This window comes from Rhagoletis pomonella, unplaced genomic scaffold (genome assembly GCF_013731165.1).
Source record: "Rhagoletis pomonella isolate Grant_MI unplaced genomic scaffold, Rhpom_1.0 Rhpom_scaffold_00005, whole genome shotgun sequence".
In the NCBI taxonomy this organism is placed as follows: Eukaryota; Metazoa; Arthropoda; class Insecta; order Diptera; family Tephritidae; genus Rhagoletis; species Rhagoletis pomonella.
Genome location: NW_023458559.1, coordinates 38468806 through 38485990, shown reverse-complemented (window position 1 = coordinate 38485990; position 17185 = coordinate 38468806). Strand labels below are relative to the sequence as shown.

The 17185-nt window shown below is 33.5% G+C and overlaps 1 protein-coding gene across 1 annotated transcript in view; it reads right to left on the bottom strand.

Annotated features, from left to right (window-relative positions):
- LOC118738905 (cAMP-dependent protein kinase catalytic subunit 3-like) overlaps positions 1–17185 on the bottom strand; it is a gene marked incomplete at its 3' end in the record, with an annotated part of 51907 nt that overhangs the window by 24440 nt on the left and 10282 nt on the right. The window contains 1 exon segment of the mRNA XM_036469951.1: positions 10328–10970. Within this exon segment, the coding sequence (XP_036325844.1) occupies positions 10328–10880 (553 nt within the window).

Genomic DNA, 17185 nt, shown 5'->3' with positions numbered 1-17185 from the left:
TCGAGGGCCAACCATTGACCCGGATCACTATCTCATTGTAGCTTGTGAACAATCTAGTTTTTATATTGCAAAATATTATATTAATTTAACTTTTATATCTTCTTCAAATTCTCAGGTAGCGTTTTATTATTTCTGATAAGATTCTAATTAAAAAGTGCTCTTATCATTTGTGCAGAAGCAGAATATGCAAATGTTTTAACCAGATCAGCATGAGCAAACTGAATATGACCGCTTTAACCCAGACACGTTTTGTTTACTTGGCATAATCTGACTATGGATCTACACCGGTTTTTATTTCTTAAGTTTTATCATCCCCTCAAATGCTAAAAATTACTCATATGAGCACGCAGACAGATCATGATTTAATAGCATGATCATGTTCGCCCCAAAAAAAAGGAAGTAAAATTGTATGTCATGTTCAGGAATCAAATATATTTTCATAAACAATTGAGTATTAACAAAACAATTTTTTGGTGAATATTTATGTATGTATGTATGTACATATCCGAAAGTTTTCAACAAAATTCGCCACAGTCAATATTTATGTTTTGCCATGGAATCCTCACTCCCTTGCGCTGACTTTTTCTCTTCTCCTAGGTTGGAGACTGCAATGTTTTGGAATTTTCGAGTTAATTTTTAGGGGATTTCCTTTACAAACCTAAATACATGCATACATATGTTTATATATAAATATGTACATACATATGCATATTTCTTTACAATTTTTAACAGCCTTGTTGTTGTTTTCAACATTTTCAAAAATTTCATTTGTTTGGTATTTTTATTTATGTTTCATTCTTATGTAAACCGCACAATTCGAGGAAAAATTATAACTTTTACGATTTGTTTTGCAATTTTTGTGCAAACTAGAAATGTGCGAAAAAATATTTATGTCAAGTCTTTGAAACTGGACATAAGTTAGTTATTTGAAATCTCAACATAATTTATGGCAATTAAAAAAAGTTTAAAATGTTTTGGTAATTAAAAAAACATAATTTTTCGATCATATATAAACTGAACATACACTTCTGGTAACTTTTAAATCTTCCATTTTTTATACTAGAAGCTTAACGCTGTGTGTGGGAAAGAATTTTTTTGGAACTTTGAAAATTGGGCGTGCATTTTTCGTAATTTAAAATTTGGACATAAATAAATATTGATACAATGAATTTTGATTTTGAATTTTTCTATAATTGAAAAACAAGACATACGGTTTTGTGGTTATTTAAAAACTGAACATAAATTTTTGGTAATTTAAAAGTTGGACATAAATCTCTATTCGTTGCTTAAAACTAATTTTTAGTTATTTGAAAAGTGAACCGGCCCTTGGTCATTTAAAACACAACATTAGCATAAATTAGACATTTGAATCTTGGACATAAATTTTTAACAGTTTTAAAGCGGAATTTTTTTTATTTTAAGAACTTGCAGTAATTTTTTGGAAATTCAACGTAAATTTTTGGTCATTAAAAAATTGGACATAAATTATTATTCGTTCGAGAATTTAATATAATTGTTTGATCATATAAAAACAATACATAAACTTATGGACATTTAAAGAGTGGTCATCAATTTTAGTTATTTAAAAATTGAGCATTTTTGTCATTTGAATACCTGTCATAATTTTTTGTAAATTTAAGAATTAGATGAAGTTTTAGTAGCTCACAAGTGAATATACATTTTTGCTCGCTGCAAAAATGGACTTAAATATTTCATCTTTTGAAAACTAGACAAAATTAATTGGTAATGTGATAATTTGTCTTATTTTTTTTAGTTGACTTATTTTTTGTTTTCTTTTTTTGAAAAACTTCGAACTGGACATAAATTTTTGGTGATTCAAAAAGGAACATAAGTAACAAGAGACATTAAATAAAGGAACATAAATAAAATAGGCTTATTTTTTTGTTTAAAAAAACATGACATAATTTTTTGGAAGCTAAAAAATTTGACATAAATAATTGGTCAACAGGAAAATTTGTTACATTTTTAATCGTTTAAAAACTGGAAACTTTACTGGAGTTTTTGCAAAAGCTTAAAAAAGAATTATTTCAAATTTTCGCATTGAATAAAAATTATAATGGTTGAAATTGCAAAGAATGTATTTCGAGTTTCTTCATACGAAAATAATATGTCTCATTTTTGAATAGCTAAACATTTATGCCCAGATTTTAGATTACTAAAGATTATATCTAGATTTCGAGTTACCAAAAATGTGCGTCCAATTTATATTTTAAAGCTTTCATATATGAACATACCAGCATATCCATACATACATAGTATTACATACATAAGTAAGATGTACGTCTTAAAACACATCACTGTTTATGTTTTGCCGCATCAGAAGCCGCCAGCTCACAATCAGACCGCCTAAGCGCTTCATATTGTCACTTCTATTGCACATAATTAGCCATTTTCAGCTTTTGGCTTTGTCAACTAAGCCCAAAAACACATTAAATATAGTCACAATAATAATGCAACGCTTGAGTGCAATTACAGCTGTGACTACAACAGCAACAATAATAATGCGATGCCTACACTATTAATAACAACTCAGCTGCCTAGCCAGTCAGTTAGCCAAGCAGCCAATCGTCTCTTCGTCATAGCAATAATACCCGTAGAAGAAATACTAAATGAAATATTTTGTTGGTTCGTCCGCATACGCGGCGCCGCTAATGGTAAACTTGCACTCGATCAGGTCTTTTAATGGCTACAAATAAAATACTTTTGCGCACTTAGAGAAAGTGCAAACAGTGGAAACTACATACGTGGTGGGCCGTGGATGGCCGGAAAGACCAATAAGCAACTAAAGAGCCTAGTATTGGTAGTTCTGCCACTTCTTCGCTGGTTGCATGTAACTACAAAGATGTACGGATATGTAATGTACGAGTAGATATCACTTTACCCGCAAGCGGGATTTCGTGGTGTTACAGGTTGATATCAGCAGGCAGCTGACGATGCTTTGCAAGATTCGTTTATACACTAAAAGCGTATATACTTATGTGTGCGCCCAACTGATTGAACGCCTGTCTGCTGCATTTCCCAGCGCGCTGCTTACCTCCTTCCAATTCCTTTCCACTTTACTCATCCCCGCTTTACTCATGTTTATTTATGTGCGATTGTCTTTTCTAACGAGCCGCGAAAGCAGGCGCTTAGCTAACAAAAACATCGACAGCAACAAGAGCAACAATAACAGCAACAGCAACAATAACAGCAACAGCAACAATAACAGCAACAGCAACAACAACAACAACAGCAGCTATAAATTTTGCCTCAAGTTGCATTCGCATTCGCACAATTGTCATCTGTGGTCTATTAAAATTATCTGTCTCACTGATTGCATTTTATAGTAAATTTGCTTCATCTGCTTCAAATGCTTTTTTGCTTTGTTTTTGCTTTTAGTATTTATGCCAGACTTAAATGAGGCGACAAATGTTGGCATTTTTCGAACGTTGTGTATTGGATGAGCTCTCAGCTGCATGCGAGTTAATTAAAAGTGTTTAACTAGCAATCTTAATGGGAATATTTCACAAGTGAATGAAGGCACACATACCAGTATATACCCTGCAGTGAAAAATTATCAATTGTTAAAACTAACCAACTTATAGTTAGCTTTTTCGCGAGATTTCGATTAATACCTCACTTTTAATTAGCTATGACAAAACCACTTAAAGTGAATTGTAAAGTCGTGCAGGAGTCATGCAGACGCAATCGGGAGTTGGTTTTCTTTACAAGTTTCTATTAAATATCCTCATACAAAAATTACTTTCAATACACTTTTTTTCTGAACTTCGCAGATTCTTTTTCATATTCAGGACAAATAAAAGGAAGATCGAAATTTTATACTATCATTTTGAAGTTATGTCTGACGGTGTTCGAATATGGGGCCACCCAGAGCAGAATATGTAAACAAATATGAAATGTAATAAAATAAAGTAAATAAATAAGTAAATAAAAAAGTAAAAGAACAAAAAAAATATTTTGTTTTTCTTATTGATATTTTATGTCCAAAAGTGGTTAGTTACAAGTTAGTTGACATGTAATGCAGAGGTATCCAGGTCTGACTTTTTTGCGGCCATCGCTCCACAAAAGTAGTTAGCCTTTTTCGAACAAAATACACAGTTAATAGTTAGCACTAGTGTTCGCGTAAACAGACTAAAGTTAGGTATAAGCTAACGTCACTCCCTGCAGGGTACTTACTTACATATGAGTGCATTTGTGTGAATGAGCCATAAAATGCGGATGAAAGTGCAATGAAAAGCCGATGAAGTATTGAAGCTTTCCAAATATTTAGGTCACTGTAGCTCAGGGAGCTCTACTTTGGATTAGTGGAAAGTATAAGGGGTCAATCCATGTCAAATTAATCAATATTTGGCATCAACCATTTTTGATTCTGTTTAGTATCATCATATAGCATAGTTCTTCCCAAAAAAAGATTTTTTTTCGAAAGGTTGAAATTTCAATATTTTACGGATTTTGCAGTTTTTAATACCTCAAAAACTATTGAAACTACAAAGATTGCATTTTTTATACCTCAAAAACCATCGAAATTACGAAGATGGTTCTGGTCTTGTTTTAAAGATGATATTTGGGGCTATATTAAAAATATAAAAATACAGAATTTTGAAGTTTAAAAAATAGTAAAAGCAAAAAAACTTATATACATATTTGACTAAATTCTTTTTTATATACTATCCTGAAATTTTCAAAAAGTTGTTTTTTAAAAGGTATAAAAGTTGTTAAACTGTGAAAAAATATTAAAAACTATGTTAAAAACAAATTCAAATTAAATAAAAATTGGTTAACATAATTTTATTTATAGTTTGGAAAAAAACGTTTCAAAGTTCAAAATTTATATATTTAAATAAAAAACAACTTCTTGATAATTTCAGGATTGTTTAAGATCAGTTGGAGGCATTTGATAAACAAAATTTAGTAAAAGACATTTAAAAGTTTTTGCTTTTACGATTTTTTCGAATTTTAATATATTTCTGGAATTGTGAAATTAAGTATTTTGCATAAATTTCGAAATAAAAAATTTATTTTCGTTATATGATAAAATCAAAGTTCTGACCAAATTTCAAACAAATCAAGTGTGGTCGATTCCAAAAATTGATCGATTTGAAGGGATTGACCCATAGGTAAGGCTGCGTTAGGTTACGTTGCGAAGCGCTGACTATAGCTGATAACTAGCTGTGTAAAAAGTGTTTATTGAAAATGATTATTTGAATGATCTACATTCAGATGCAACTGAACTGAACAATCGCTAGGATAGCTGGCGCTATAAAAGTCACTATGCTTGTAGAAGTCTTTCTAAGTATGCCTGTTACAGAAGTGTGGGCCTACTAAATGCTGGTTCCAATCCATATGAAACCTTTTGGTTACGTTAGAAAATGGCAAAGTTTTAATAGTCCCGCTCCTACATCCAATATGTATATTATTTATAAAGGCCTATTCACGCCCGCAGCGTTGGCCACCTTGTCTTGTAGACAGTAAACCGCCTATCATATGAAAAGCTACACATAGTTTTGTTTTGTATTACGCTTAGGACCAGCTACGTAAAAGCGGTTTCCAATGAAAACGAATCGGATGCCTCGGACGATGCCATAAGAGACGAGGCGAGGGCTATAAAATGTTCAGACCAGCGCCATCCAGAAAGTGCATTGGACGCATAGCGATGTCTAATAAAGCAGCCACGACAAGGAGCTCAAATTTGGTATCGGATTTGTTATAGACATCCTCATGGTCGGTGAGCAATTTTCCATAATTCGTATCAGGCATGGCTTTTCACGATGCTTTCTATTAGCGCATGGAATGCGCTTATGAGCGCTGTCCGGGACACGATATTAACTTGCACTGAGCGGCTTCAACGCCAAGTTGATCCTTTTCGCAAGCTATTGGGCCTTATAAGCAATCCTTTTCCAATAGCTTGAGGCTGATCTACTTTGTCGGAAGCCAAAAATTATAGTCTCTAGCCCACGGATCCAGCACGAGTCGACGTAGTACATCAACAAAAATCTTAGAGAATGTCAATAAACTCGATTCCAACAAATGCAAGATATGACCATCATATCTTGCCTACCAGGAGTCGGGTGGGAAAATTACCAAATTTAGCTAAATAACGTCTGCATTATATATCAAGCTCAGATGTTTGCTATCAGCAAATCAGAAATGCAAAATAAGCCGCACAGACATTTTATTTCGATCAGTTTAAATCTAGCTATGCTAAGTCTCAAATCAAACAGGATGCCTAAAAACCATGGTTACAGAAATACACTGAAAAAATCACTGAGTGTGAATTCCTTCGCAAACTTGACGAATTCATGATACGTCATAAACTAAAGCACCCAGGAAACTGAGAAAAGCTCCCATACGGAACTTAGAAAGAGCCATGATTTAATTAAAATATTTTCTGGTCTACAAACTGCTAGAAACACGACCCATCGCTTCACAACGAAGAGGCTGAAAGACTAGCAAGAGAAGCAGTAGCTACTCGACCAATGGGGCCAGAACGCTTCCACACAGTGGAACCTCATACGATCAGAGAAGAGCTAAGAGCAGAAGTACATCAGCTGGAAGAGCACATTAGAAAAACACGACGACTTACAACTCGAAGACATCTAGGGAACTAATCATCTTCCAAAAGGCAACCCTGAGATTTATAACAGGTCCGGGATACGGTCCCATATGAACACCTTGGGGATCAGTGCAGACGACTCCTATGTTTATTGTGGCACCGCAGCAAAAGCCCCACTGCAACTCCTTTTAGAGTCCGATACGAAGACTAACACGCCTTATTAATGGAATTAGAATTGGGGAGTTTAGTAATCACCAATATTGCATTTTTCTAGTAAATAGTTGTGAGCAAAAAAAAACCATTTCTTTTACAAAAAACTTGTACCTGGTCCACTACTTATTTTAAAATAAGTCCATGAGCTCACATCACCAGCAATAGGTCAGTGCCCAAGTGGCTGACTACGTGACTGGCTATGTGACGGTCAAACTATCATTACATACTAACGTAATTCTATTTACATAATCACACCACAGAGGCTGCTGCTGCGGATATTGCGCCGCCACCATTCGGGCAGTTAGCCATTGAGACGTGTCGCTATCTAGCCAGCTAGACAGTCTGAACAAGCGCCTCACTATAGCTGTCCATTCAAACATATATGTACAAATCTGTTTAGTGTAGACTACTGTATACAAATGTGCATTTGTAAATATTTGCATCATTTTGTATTGAAATTTGTATGCAAACATGGATTTCTCTACAAATATTTATACGAAGTTTTTGCGAATGAAAACAAGAGCATGCGAAAAACTTAAAGCCTAAGGACAAAGATGCAAAGGAGCGCGGAGATATACTATGAAAAGTGTGCAAAAACAACGAAATTAATTGCAATGCTAATGTTTGGGCACGTTTTGGCTTTTTGTCTTTTGTTTTTTGTTAATTTTGGTTTTATTTACATTTCTTTATAGCATTTTTGTGTTTTGTTTTAGGATCTTCGTTTTTTCAGCTCCGGCTGCATTATCAGTGTTGTATATCCCAAAAATTCCAAAACATCGCTAGGCAAACATCAGCAAAAGAAGTTCTGTCGAAGCATAAATATTTTCCAGCTCACTTTGGTGAAAAAAAAACTGAAGTGAGCTGATCAAAAGCACAGAAGTGTAGGAGAGATAGCGCAGAGGTGATGAAGAAGGTGATGAAGTTCATATGAGTTCCAGCCTATTACCGAGAACTGTAAGGTCGATGAACTGGAAAGAGAGGGCACTATTGCAGAGTTTTCGCCAGATAAAGAGACTGTAGGTGGGCCGCTGACTACAATTGGTCTGCTATTTGAAAAATCGGCGCCTAGTCAACTTAAATTGCACTTTGAGGAAACCTTTAAATGCAAGGTCGCTAAGTCCTTCTAGCCATGGATAGATCGAAAGCGGTCTAAGGAGCTGTTAAAAACTAACACAATTGGAATCCATGAGGTATAGTTAAAGTTCTCCTTTAAACGAACTCTTACAGCTGGTATGGGATAAATTCAGCATATCTTCATCTAAGCTATCCAGCTTACGTGAGCGTGAGGGAGCATTCACTCAGAACGCCGAGCGGCGCCAAGTGAAGCAAGGTAGAACGAAACGAAGCTGCTGGTTTTCACACTAAACGAAGAAGTGTACAGATTTTTTCATGGAATCGGCTAAAATCAAAAAAAGCTTTGCTTTCAGCTCAAAAACGCCTCTGTAAAAGCAGCATATATGAATACTTCCATACATGTAGCTTAGCCAGGCTCGTCCTCGATTCCTGTGTGAACGTATCCTTAGGGTCTTTTCAACTTCGGGAATAGATATTTTATATTTTTATTCTATGTATTTGGAGATATCTAGAAATTTTCATTGCTGTTTTGTTAAGCTTTTGGTTGGATTTTTTGGGACCCTCCGGGATTTTCTTGGGACTTTTTCGAAGTTCTTAGTACTTTTTAGATACCTTTCCAGATTTGGTAACTTGTGGCGTTTTCTCGGTACCCTTTGGAAGGTTTAGCGATTTCTTAGCACCATCCGGAAATTTTTGGGATCTTCTCAGAACTCTTTGGCAATCCTAAAAATTTTTTTATGTAATTTTCGGAGTGTTTGGACTCTCCGGGTGTTTCTTCGGACTATTTGAAGCTCTTCAGGATTTTTAGGTACCTTCTAGGATTTTTTGGGGATTCTTTGAAACACTTTAGGATTTTTGGGAACCTTCGGGATTTTTCCGGGGACATTCAGGATTTCTTTGGAATTTTCGATGGGAACTCTTCACAATTTGGGACTGGTTGAGACTCTGCAGGATTTTTAGGTCCCTATCGGTATTTCTTGTGACTTTTCATACTTTATTCGATACTTTTCGAGATTTCTAGAATCTTTAATTTGAACGATACATTAAAATTTTTGACGCTTATATTAATGAATTTCTAAATATTAAGAAGCAAAAAATACTCGGATTTTCTTTCTCAATATAATTATTAGAATCCTGTAATCAATTAAGCTTTTTCGCTTTTTATTGTAAAACAATTACAAGGAATGGTCAAATTTGCAAAGCGGTCGCTCAGTGTTTAAACAAATTAAAGATTCAATTAGTTTGTTTAACAACAGCCCGATCAATCGTGATTTTCAAAGCGAACTTTCGCGATTTCCTCCAACTTAGCAGCCAACTTCTATAGCCAGAATAAGTTTCTAATTAACTTCCAAACGATCGCTATCATGAGTCATGTTTTGAGTTTAGGGCGATCATTCATCGTTTGAAGATACATACATACGTATGCACATTAGGGTGGTCTAAAAACAGTAAAGTCGGAATTGTATTGCTCTCACCCCCTACGATTGTTCTATATCGAAAAAAGGATACCCCTATTTCTTTATTTCGAAATCAAAAACTATTTAGAGGTCGCAAACAGCGCTCAAAATTTTCCATTTATTTTTATATGGCAAAAATAAATTTTTTCGTACAAATGGTATAGATTTCTTGAAAGTCAATATTTTGCGATCGGAAAACTTTGGTCTCTTCAGAAGACTTTCAATAATAAGACGCAAGTGTTTATTTAACCATTTTTTAGTACTAACGATTTTTTATTGGTCGCCCCATTGCATTTTTCGGGGTTTTGTGGGTTTTTGGTGGACCTATAAACTATAGTTGCGATGAAAAATTGGTTATATAAACAATTGGGTAATATTATTGGGAATCTCCTGCAGATAAGCAGAGTTCACTGGTGGAAAAATATTGATTTTTGACTATTCTATACCATTTCTACGAAAAGTTGTTTTTTCCCCTATATAAAATACATGGAGAACTTTGGGCGCTTGAGCGACCTCTAAATATATTTTGATTTCAAAATAATAAAATAAGGGTCTATTTTTTCGGTATAGAAAAATCCCTGGGGCTGAGAGCATAAAAATTCCGACTTTACTTTTTCACGTGCATTTTTGGACCACACTAATGTACATTCAAAGAGTTCAACACACGCCACCTACGCAATTTATATGTATAAACAAGAAAGGAGAGAACAAAAACAAAACGCAAACGCCTTTTTGTTGCTTATTAGAAGATACACCCAATCAGCGCACGATCGTGAACATAAATAAGCTAATTATTTTCTCTGATTTTTCGCTTAAAATGAATCATACGGGCAATTTTCACAATTCTAATTGTATTTGTTGCTTGCTGCCTGCCGGCTCCAATAAACATTAGCTCAGCATGCGAGCGAGCAGCAAGCAGCGACAGATGTAGGGAAGCGTGCAAATCATATACATAGATATGTACGTGTAAACTATAAATATTAGTTATAATTAGTCTGCGTTTACTCACCCACAGTCTTGATTATTTGAAAATCATCCAGATGATATTTTCGCACACCTTTCGCCGTTTCGACGCTGCTGCTGTCATCTGTCTCATCATCATCATCACCCTCATCGTCAGTCTCATTTCCATCATCCACCTCATCGGGATCATCCTCTTCCTCCTCTTCGGGATCGTCATCCTCTTCATCGAGCTCTTCACCATCATCATCCTCTTCTTCCGCTTCATCATCCTCCTCTTCGTGTATATCATTATTTTTGCGCGCTTGTCGTCGCGCCTCATCATCCAGCACGTGTTTAGGTACCTCCTCCTCTTCGGTCTCCTCACTGCAATCTGATTCTAATGGATCTGAAGATTCACTGGAGCCAACACTGTGCGAACCGCCGCCGCCACAACTTTTGCCATTTCCTGGGCCATTTAGCTGCGCACCGCCAAGTTTCAGTGTGTATGTGGCTTCGTTAGTGGGTTTTTTGTCGAAAAACATTGTTGTGTTGGGCGCCATTTTGTTGCTGGAACTGGGTCCCAAATTTCGGAGGCGCGTGTATGTGGTGGCCGCGGACATGTTGGTGTGGTTGCGTGGGGGCGGGTGGTAGTATGTGTGTGGATGTGGATGTATTTATGGGAGATTGCGTCCGATTGCGGCGCTCAGTGACTGAAAAAGATGAGGCAAAATTCGTATAATAAAATTACTAAATATTTACAAAAAATTAAATTTGGTAATAAATCAAATCAACTAAAAATTAAATATATATGCTTGAAACCTTATGTATGTACTAAAAATCGTAGATAGGCACTAAAATTCAAAATTTACAAAAACTTTTAGTAGTGTTTTATGCTCAATTACACTAACAAATCTAAAACACATTTGATGAAATGAAATTAACTCGAAAGTAAATCCACTAAAAATTAAATCTTTACTAAAAACCTAACTGACAAATATTCATGACTAGTAAAAGAACACATAAGTACTAAAAAAGTAAACTGTCGAAAACTGAAATAATCTAAAAATCAAGTCTATGTATACAAATAAAGTGTACTAATAATCGTTTACTAAAAATTGTTGGTAATGAAGTTAAAAATGGTAAAATTTAGACACGCCAATATACTAGAGCCCCAAAAACCTCTAAAGGTTTATTTGCTAAACATTAAATAAATTAATCCACCAAACATAAAATGTACCAAAAATCACAGGTACTAAAAATCAAAATGCTTGGTATTATATTAATGTACTAAGAATCAAATGGAGAAAAAAATCCCAATGTACTAGAAATAAAATGCACTTAAAGTCACAGGTAGATTAAATCAAACTTGCTAAAACTCAGACTGACTGAAATTAAAAGACACCAACAATTAGATTGGGTGCATGGAATAATAAATTACGGTTTGTTTTTCAACAAAATATTTCGTAGAAATGTCCTCCAGCTCTAGAGAAGTATTTGTTTTAAATTATTAGATGGCCACAAACCACAAAAATTTAAATTTAATTATGTACTTAAAAATGTTAATAGAAGTACCAATAGAAGTAAATTCGTACAAAAAATTTATTATTTAAAATAATTTCAACAGTTTTTGAAATCATGCTGAAAATTTTACTAAAAAGACCTTAGCTGAAGTTATGAGTAGAAAATATAATTGCAAAAACTTTTTAAACTTTGTACAAAAACTTCTGTACTAAAATTTGGTTGCGCAAAGTCTGCGTAGGCTAATTAATAATTATTAAAAAAAAAAACATATGTTCTAAATTTTTCAAAAATAATAGAAATTAAGTTATAAAATTTAATACTCCAAACAACTTTGTCAACTAGGCACTAAAAATTTCTTGTAAAGTTATGCTTCCAAAATGATTATACAATTTTCTGAATTTAGTGCTATGTAGTTCTTTCTAATTCAAAAGTTTTCACTATTAAGATTTTTAACGTAAAATCTCATTCTAAAGTTATGTCTTAAAATGTGTTCATATTTGCAAAACACATTTTCAACTTTGCACTAAAATATCTTCAATAAAATTTTGTTCTAAGAGGTTTGTGATAAATTGCTGAATTTTATAGATACTAAAAATTTTCCACATTATTGATATTCATTGATATTCATCAATGCTTGCAAAAACTTGGTGAATTCGATAAAAAAAATTATTTTCAAAAATATGTTTTTATGATTAACATTTAACTAAAAGTTGAACAACATTTGAGTTATATATGTACTAAAAGTTCCATGTAAAACTATGCTTCCTAAATTATTATAAAATTTTCTGGATTTAGTACTAATAAGTTTCAATTCAAATTATGTTCCAAAAGTTTGTTTAAATCTTCTTGAAAGCGACACCATAAATTCTCCTTCTGAAATTATGCTTTAAAGTATGTACTTCCAAAACTTCTTGCTAATATAATCCTCTAAAAAAATTTTAAATTTATTTGACTTGAATACAAAACTCTAATACGCATTTAAAGTTCTAAAATAATTTCGAAAACATGTTAATTCGATTCCAAAGGAAAAAATAAAGTTAAAATATTCGAAATTTTTTTTTAAAATGACTTGAAATTATGTAAGTTTTAATGTTGAAATTTTAGCTTAGAATTTACAAATCTTTTTAAATTATGATTTTGAAATGATTATAAATTTACCTCTAGTTATGTTATAAAATGTCTTTTTTAACTTTTTAAATTTTTTTACTAAACTTCAAGTAAAATTATATTCTAAAAATTTTTTTTAAATCTAGATTTTCTAGTTTGAAAGAGTCTGACAACTTTTTAGTTGTTTGCTAAAAAAAAGTGTAAAAGTTTCGAATTCAATACGTTACTAGTTACGGCCTTATAAAATTATGTTTTGCAACATTTTTAAAATTTGTTGGAAATTTGTGCTAAAATTACCATTCTAAAATTATGTTATAAAAGATGTATGCACGAAACTGTTTTGAATTTTGAATTATACCAAAAATGTGCAATTTTAAGTTTGCATTAATTTATAAAAAGAATGTATTCTACTCAAAAGTTTATTAAAATATATGACCTAATCTTGTTATAAATTTTTCGAATTTTTGGTAAAAATATGGTCACATATTTGTAAAAAAAAATTTTGGCGTTGTGCTGAAAATTTTCTCTTAAAAAATATTCCAAAACAATTCTTCGAGCATATACCAAATATCCAAATTTTTTAGCTGGACATTGAATAGCGCTCAGATATGTTTCTATTAAAAAAAATGTATGAAACAAATGATACAAACACATTAAGGTTGTCTTTAAATATCAACACCATTGACACCGCTTTATTTTGTTCTACGCACAAAATCTAAACAGTCACGAACTTAAAAAACAAAAAAAAACTTTGGGTTTGGTATCTGAGTTTCGATTTTTTTTTAATCGCAAAAATTCCATAAAATTTTTACTTTGACCAGCTGTTCCAACGCTTCTAAATCTAACCCAAAAAATCCCAATTCATTAGGTTTTTGCCTTATTTTGCTCTTTAATAGAATATTCAGTATTCAATCAGTATACAGAGCAAGCGAAATTCCAACAAAGCCAAGTAAATGACTGCAAGCAGAATAAAGTATAAAAATAATTACAATTTCCATTTGCTATTTCCAATTTAAATATCGATTTCCGATAACATTTTCATACAGGCAATTGTTTGCCAAAATTAGGTCGATATGAAAGCCAGTGCAAAGGGCAAAACGCCTGTCAGTCAAGTCGACAATTGTGTATTTGATGAGTTATTTTGCCTTGTAAGCAAACGGTTAAGGCTGAGAATGCATTTTCCATTTTCAATAAACAGCGAAAATCCATTTCTATATCCATACACTATAGTAAAACCTTATTGACATTTTATATACTCACTGACTGTGAGCTTATTGTGAATATTTTTTTGTTTAATTTCACCATCAACCTTAATTTCACAGCATTGTGTTCATGTGACCTAATGACATAATAAATTTTTTCAATTAACCCCATCAATAGTGGCACTCAGCAGACAAGTGTGCATACATATGCATGTATGTATGTCTGACGATATCTATGGATGTGTAGTCTATAGTAGTACATAGTAGTAAAAGCGCATTCACATCTTCTTAGACTTTGTTGAAAAATTGCTACAAACTCCGCCTTACGCAATTCAGTCGCCCCATATGGAGCTCACAATTATTATTCTGCTATCACCCACATATTCATATGCAAACGTACATACCCACACCCTTTCACATCCATCCCTACATACATATTTATGTATGCATGTCTACTTCATTTTTTTTATATTTGCAGACAATACTCGTACATATTGTAAATGGTTTTAATAAGTATGTATGAATGTATACACGTGTGTAATGCGTGTTAGTCCATATGTGTCTGTGGCATACTGCCAGTCTATGATTTGTGTCAACAGCACTTGATGCGCTGCCACCATTATTGCCGCCCCCACATCAATCAAGCTGCATTGACGAAAGAAAAATTATGTGTTGCGCACTACACTTGACTGAGCGGAAAAAACAAAATTAATAAAACTTTAATTATTATCCAAGACTATGCATTTTGCTTAAGAAAAAGTCATAAAACAACAAAAATGCATACATTTTTCCAGCATTTTCCTAAGTACCTTCAGATACGGCAAATACCATACCTAAAAGCAGTGCTTTTATTCAGGACTTATAGAATTAGGAAGAAATTCTCATAATTACAAAGTTAGACAGGTTAACAGGCAGTAAAAAACACGTACCGCAATTCTGGGTTTTAGGTTGGAGTCAACGGTGTACAAATGGCGTACGAATGTACCGAATTTTCACACCCAGTCTGTTCTGGATGCAAAAAATTAAACTTAAAGAGAAATATGTTTACGTTTGTGTAATATACTAAAAAAATAGGCTTCTGGGAATCGATATTCTACAATATGGTTCGTAGTTGCAAATCGATCTAAGTCCGTGATGGGCACTGCCTTGCCCGCGGTCAAAGCTCTTTTAAGCTTCCTATACATTTTGTGTAGGTGCGTGTAGAGTGAAAGCTCCCTGTGCCCATCGCTGATCTAAGTAATGTTAAAAATGAGGCAGACTCTTCCACGTACCTCAGTAAAGAGGCGATGTTAAATAAAGAAAATCGTATAGTGTCCACCATGAAATGCTAAGGAGATGCCAAAAGCTAAGTATTACAAAATGAAGAGACAGAACGCATGATTATTTAGGAATACTAAGCGGAACTTTGCGAACAAGCTATCTTTTATAGCCCAAAACGATCAGAGAGAGCTTTTATACTGCTCACTTCCATACAAAATTTAAACAACGCAGAGCAGTAATGAGCAATGAGCGCTTTGACTCTGTAGAGGTCACTATAAAACAGCGAGGACCAGGGAGCTTTTACATTGCGGGCGTTTATATAAAATCTATTGGATGCTTTAAAAGCTCCTCCCGCGGAAAACATTTTGTTTGCGACTACTAAAAAAATACATATTTAAAAAGCTTAAAAAATGCTCTGCACGCCTCCGACTTTTGCCCATTACCGATATAAAGCTTTAGAAAGTTCCTCGAATAGGCTATGTTTGGTTTTGACGGGTATAGCCCAATAATACTCTACCTATAAGATGCTGAGAAGGAAATAATAAAGCTAATCGCCACCTTTTTTGAGTCAAGATTTACTAGCGGGGGTTGAGTTTTATAAAAAGTTGAGAAATATAAAATGCAATTTAATCAAATGATTTCTCCATACCTTCAAGGCAGTGATGGCCAAAGAATTTTTTATGCACCCGGATTGGTCAGAGAGAGAGCTTTTTCTCTGTGCCACGTCTATTTAAAACTTTAATTTTGAATTAGCGACGATCAAATAGAGCTTTTGGTCTGCGAGAATCCATATAACAATTTGCAAAAGGCTTTAAAAAAGCATATGCAGTGGACATATCAAATGAAATCTCTCCCTCTCGCTGCACAACACAACCTGCACATCCTACAGTGATGATTAGCCCATAGAAAGCTTAGAAAATCTGTACGATTATTTAATAAAGGCAAAAAGGGAGAATTTCTGCCTTGTGCGCGCCCATATCCAAAATCTATTGAGAGCCTTAAAAACTTGTCCCGCAGAATATATTTTGCGTGGTGACTGATATATAGGCGACCACTTCGTAAAAGCTCTCTCCGCAAATTTAGATACGAGTACACATATAAAAATGTTAAGTTCGTTTGTTCGGCAGGTAAAAACGCGAAAACGGTCTGATATATATATTTTTTTTTATTTGTTCGCTGTAAACTCCGGATGGCCTAAAACATAAAAAATAGAAAGTTGCCACATGTTTCAAAAATTTCGACCAATTAAATTGATAAAATAAATTAAAGCTTAATTTATAAATTACTTTTGAGGAGATTGCCCTATGTTTGGAAAGTTTAATGTTGCAGAATAAAATGGTTTAAGAAAGTTTAATTTCTAAATAATTTTTTAGTAATGTTTGAAAAATTTAGTTCAATTAAATTAATAATAAATGAAATAGTAAAATATGGGTATCAAACAAAGGTACATAACATATACATATATATATATATACCATATTCCAAAATATTTTTGAACAGTGTTGCCACTTGTTTTGAAACTTTAATGGTATAATCAGTTTTGCTATCTATTAGCTTTATTACAAGGTGAGGCCGTGCACCTTCAGTGACTTATGCTGGATTTCCACTAGGCATTAAACGGCAAAAATGACAAGTGACAAAGTTAAAAAATAGTCATTAAGTTCATTTCCACACGGTGTTTTTTTTAAATGGCAGAAATTTTTTGTCATTTCAATGCCTAGTGGAAATTCGGCATTATATACAGTCTAAAGTTATTTGTGCCCTATGGAACTTTTCCATAAGCTCTCTGAGAATTGCAGGTATGCGTGTTAGCCAAAGCGCCTTTCCTTCTTTAT